General features: G+C 33.8%; 1 protein-coding gene across 2 annotated transcripts; it reads right to left on the reverse strand.

Moving 5' to 3' along the window:
* Nucleotides 1-876: 876 nt before the first annotated feature.
* LOC109597345 (cuticle protein-like) lies at nt 877-2,080 on the reverse strand. Of its 2 annotated transcripts, XM_020013003.2 has the most exons (2): nt 1,970-2,080; nt 877-1,886 (listed from the first exon to the last, which is right to left on the reverse strand). In XM_020013003.2, the coding sequence occupies exons 1-2, from the start codon at nt 1,979-1,981 to the stop codon at nt 951-953; spliced, it is 948 nt and encodes a 315-aa protein (XP_019868562.1). In that variant the 5' UTR covers nt 1,982-2,080; the 3' UTR covers nt 877-950. The 2 variants fall into 2 exon arrangements, with proteins under 2 accessions (XP_019868562.1, XP_049821365.1); XM_049965408.1 differs by lacking the exon at nt 1,970-2,080 and having other exon boundaries at nt 877-1,895.
* Between the last annotated feature and the right edge of the window lie 3,630 nt (nt 2,081-5,710).

The raw sequence follows: 5,710 nt of genomic DNA on the forward strand, positions 1-5,710 counted from the left end.
CGTTCTGATTTTATTATTTTTATTATTTTACTTTTTTAAATTTTAGTGATGAATACATGATAAGAAGTCAAATGCCAAATACTTAACTCCCACAATAGTTCTAAAATTGTCTTAAAATACAAAATTTCTTAAAAAGTATGGAAGATCATAAGGATTAAGACGATATTAAAATTTTTCAATTCATTTTAAGATTTTAGTCTGTAATCTATAAATCTGGATCTGTTCGTTCCGAAAGTGAAATATGTGCCTATACTAGTACTATAATCATATCTTTTTATAGTTATAAAAATTCACAAATTTTGAGTGATAAATGTCATATAAAATGTTGTCAGATTAACTATTTTACCATAACATTGATATAAGAGAGACGTCACGTATGATAGAGACAGTAAGTTTCCCACTACGGGGCTGACTTCTGCTGTCTCTGTCAAGCATGATATCTCTCTCTAGATTCAGATGGGTCAAACGCTTTTCCTACTGTATATTTATGAGCCTTTGAACTATTATTATTTTTTTAATGGAAACAGTGGTGTATGATACCCCATTTTTTCATATTCTGTTATATATTTCTGGTTAAAATTGGTTAATTACAGAGTTCAGTTAATGTATTAATTTATCTAAAACAATATTGTGTTCATAATAAAAAATATATTCTTACGAAAATGGAAATAAATTGTTGGGTGTGTTTATAACAGTTATCAGGGCGACCACACTGTATGCTATATAAAAATAATATGAATTTAATATATATATATAAATATATATATAAATATATATATATATATATATATATATATATAAAAATCTTAATAATGACATACAATTATCCATAAACTTACAAGTTTTAATATCCAAAATAAAAAAAGAAAATACATTTTTTCATAATTTTTATTCAATAAATAAATATTCTATGGCATTCAAAACAACACATTAACTAACTAAGCAATAACTTAGTGGTAGTAAGAATGAGCTGGGGCAGCATGAGCGTAGGACAAAGCTGGGGCAGCTACTTTAGCAAAAGCAGCTACTGGGGCAGCAATGCTGGAATAGGAGGTAGCTACGGCTGGGGCAGCAGAGTATTTGGCTACGACTGGGGCAGCGTAGGCAGATACGGCGGCTGGGGCATAGGAGTGAGCTACGGCTGGAGCGTAGGAGTGAGCTACGGCTGGAGCGGCGTAGTGAGCTACGGCTGGAGCGGCGTAGTGAGCTACTGGAGCGGCAACTTTAGCTACGACTGGAGCTACAGCTTTTACGGCAACGGCAGCTGGTTCCTTGTGTACGACAGCGTTAAAACCATTGTGGGCATCAGCAGTGTATTCTACGGTACGTTTGCTGCCGTCGGCTTCGATGAGGGAATAGCTACCGTGGACGGCGTCTCCAGCACGGGATTCTTGTTGGGATTTGCTGTCTCCGGTGTGTGGGTCGTTTACGGCGTATCCGAAATCGTAGTGAGCTGGGGCTTCAGGTTCGGCGATGATGGTCTTTTGTACTGGAGCGTAGGCTACTTTAGCTACTGGAGCGGCGTAGGCGGCTACAGCTGGGGCAGCATGGGCGTAAGCTGGGGCAGCGTGGGCGTAAGCTGGGGCAGCGTGGGCGTAAGCTGGGGCAGCGGCATAAGTGGCTACTGGAGCGGCGTGAGCGTAGGCTGGGGCAGCGGCGTAGGTGGCTACTGGAGCTACGGCTTTGGCAACGACTGGGGCGGAGATGCTAGAGTAAGAGACAGCTGGAGCAGCGGAGTATTTCGCTACGACTGGGGCAGCGTAGGCGGATACGGCTGGAGCGGCGTAGCTGTGAGCTACTGGGGTGGCATAGGAAGCTAAAGCTGGGGCGGCATATCCCAAACCACCAGCACGGGCTACAGCTACGAAAGCAGCGAATACTACGAACTGAAACATAAAAATCCGGTTTAGATAGGCGGTACAATTCAATAAATAATTGTTTTATAGGACGTGGTTGGTCGTGTACTCACTTTGAATGCCATGTTTGTGCACTAAGTGGATAGTGTGACGAACATTTTGGGAATAGTCGTTTATATATGGATATGATTTGGGGGAGTGGTGTTTCGGAACATTGGGAGACTACTTGATTTACTTTCACTGGCCCGGTCCTGACATCGGACCATATTTTGTGCACCCGCAATACAACAGATTTTACGCACAAGTGTAATTTAAAATGATTTGTTAATAACCAATATTGACCTAATTATTGTCCAGCTTTGATGGCTATTATCTTATTAAGATGACCTCTGAAGTGTTAATTGTTTCTGGGGCTCGGCATGACAAAGTTGTCAAAATTTCAAAAGCAAAATGATCTTGAAACATCTACATTAAAAATGATAAGATAGCATTTAAATATAAATTCAAATTATTTTTAATAAATAATAAAATATATTTTCCTACTTAAGTGCTTTAAGAAATTAATTCCAGTTAAATAATTAAATCAACATGACTATTATGAAATTTGTCTACAAATCAACACATAATTGTACACCTATTGTTCAAATAAACAATGAGTTTTTTTTGCATTACATTTGATTGAACATTTTTTTTATTTATTGCAGCACCTTTCAACACAGGGCAAATGAAATTTTCGTGAATAAATTATGAAAAATGTTAAAAGATTTAATATCGGAAACTTAAATTATTTAGTAAATGTCACAACATATATTATAAGAATAATTAATTTATTTAATGTCGATATCTGATCTTTATATTAGATAATATACAAAAATTCATTAAACACAAATTTCAGTTGAATGTTTAATTAAATGGTGAATGCGCCATAATAGTAGAAATATGTATTAATTGTAATTTGCTTCTGATCTATATATATTATATGTGATAAAAATCTAATAAATGTCTTTTCTATCACCACCATTTTATGGACTTCTTAACATTTTTATTTATGGGCAACATTTTTTGTTTGACCCAGAAAATTCAAGAAACAGCCTCATATCACTTAAGCTCATAGTAATATTTAATAGGACTGTTCTTAGGTAATAATTCGAATTCTGATTCATCGACCTCTTGGAAATATTTAAAATGATTAATGAAATTTCAGGAGAAACAATTAAATAATAATTGAAATTGAATTTTTGAGGACTTACAATCTGCACTCCATATAAATATATATTATGTGTGTATAATTAACTTTATAGAAACTAAATAATTATAATTGAGTTGTATGACGGGATTAGTATGTCATATCCATAAAATACCAACTTGGCCTTAAGTATTAAAATTAATTACGAATTATTACGTACAATTTCAGAACTGTTATATATAATATATAAATATATTAAAATTAACTTGAATTGAAGCCATTCTTTACTCACAATAAATCAGAATTTTATTGTTTAAAAGTAAAAGTCCTGAAATAATGATATACTACTTAAATCATTGAAATAAGTGTCTGAATATGATATTAACACTTATGACCTCTGCTGTCAATGATATTACTAAAGAAATATATAATTTCGGGTTACGAAAAGTTCGGCCAATTAGATTCGATATCATTTATAAGATCATTTCCTGTTGAATATGAAAAATGTTCTCGAAAAACTTGAAACTATAACCTTTGCCACGTTTTAATTATATTTGTGTAATTTGTGTCCATAAAGTATATGATTGTGTGGAATTTTAAAATTTTTTCATTCATCTTAATGACGCCACATATCGTTGAAATGAAATTTCGTTGGGTTCGATCGGCAACACAATGAGAAGGTCAGGAATCCGTATTAAAAGTTTTCGCCTGGTTGTTTTACGCGCGCACTATTGGCGGTCAAGTGAAAGGACCCCGCCCCTGCAGAGCTCGCCGGAGCCCTGCTTGTCTCGACGTTGTTGTTACACCATGGATTACACTTGCAGATGCCCAAAAACTGGACCATTCAGTGAGAACTGTTGCCGTGTCTTATGACAGATAACTAATTGAGCAACATTCTATGTTTACTTAGATATAAGGCAAATAACGTAAGTAAAGAAGTAGTTCTTAAAATTACTCAAAAATAGTTTGTATATTAGAAAAAAAAACTAGATAAATCAAAATATAAAAATTATTTTTATTTATTTCTTTATATTGTCTAAATATAATTATTTTAATTTGTAAGTAGGTTAAGTTACGTTAGGTTAATTACTGAATTTAATTCATCAGTTCAAGTTGATCAAGAGTTGAAGAAATGTATCATTTAGGGAAAATCTGCAATATCATGTACTTAGTGTTTTCTTAATACAGAATTAAATTTAAATATTTAAAAAGTAATATATTAACTAAACTAGAATCAATGTGATGCTGCTTAAGAAGCCAGAAAAATTATGTTCTATTACTGAAGTCAATATAAAACAAGAATAATAAAAAAATTGTACAAATAGATGCAATGGGAAAATTTAGACTAGGCAAGGAAGAAGCGGTTACGCGCTCCAGCTGCTCTGATCTGCGGTGATTAATGTCAAGCGATTCGTCCGTGGATGGAGGAGGCTGTCGATGGATGTGTGCTACCTGCGTGCATGCACTTCAAGGCCTTGGATCACTTTCGATTTTTATACAGAAATATTATGTCATAGTCCGACACACACATACAGTTCGACGATAGGTGTGTCCTGTCTAAATTTAATTAATAATTATACCGAATCGCGAGTTAAACGAAACATTTATGATAATTCTGCAGGCGCACGGATTTTATCAGCGACACGTATTAATATTATGAATTGGAATAGGCTATTATGTTGTACAGTATGGTGAACCCAGTTGCTATGTTTTTTTGTGTGCTTTAATTTTATAGATACATTACTGTTTCTTATTGGAACGATTATGTTACGTAAAAAATTTAATTTTACAGTTTAAGAGTTAATGGCTTATAATTTGTAATTTAAAGATACCAAGTAAGTGATAGCTACGAACAATATTGGGTAAATTTGCAATATTTGAAGGAATCAACGTTCTTATTATCGACTCAAATTAAACCCAAAGGGTGGGACTTGCAGAAATTTGTTCAAGGACTGTGAGAAGAAGGTTTATGTAAGTTTGTTTGACCGCAGACCTGCAAAAAAACCCTACTTTCTACCACGACTGTGAAGGCCCAATTTCAATTTATTCAGAATCAGGTTCTGTGGAGCATAGAACAGTGGAGACGGGTAGTTTAATTTAATTAATTGGATCCTTGTGTAGATTACTTCATAGGACACATGGACTAACTTATGTACAGACATATATCAAAAAAAGCGATGAAAAAGTTATTGCATTTTTGTTTAACTCAATTCAAAAAAATATACTTTTTCAAGACTAAAACATGTACACGACTTAATAAATTATATTACATATGCATACAAAATTTAGCACCTCTTATGCATGTCTTCTATGAAGTTATTCAGTTCTTCCTTCGGTACACTGGCCCATGTCCGCAATATTATCGTTTGAAGCTATGGAAGGATACAGTCGTATTAGCTATCCCATGCATGCTCAATAGGTTAGACATCCAGTCTAACATATAACATAAAATTTATATTACTTTGATAAACTATATTGATTGACTATTAATTTACTATATTCAAAATTCCCCTTTTCATTAAGAAAAAATGCAAAACTCCTCGATATATTGTTGCCAATATTGTTCAATTTTTTTTAATAACTCAATTAACCTTGTTCCAAAAAGTAACAGTAGATTCTACAATTCAATTTCATTTTTTAGCTCAAAGCTAATAGAAATTGGAGCAAT

The sequence above is a fragment of the Aethina tumida genome, chromosome 1 (genome assembly GCF_024364675.1).
Source record: "Aethina tumida isolate Nest 87 chromosome 1, icAetTumi1.1, whole genome shotgun sequence".
Lineage (NCBI taxonomy): Eukaryota > Metazoa > Arthropoda > Insecta > Coleoptera > Nitidulidae > Aethina > Aethina tumida.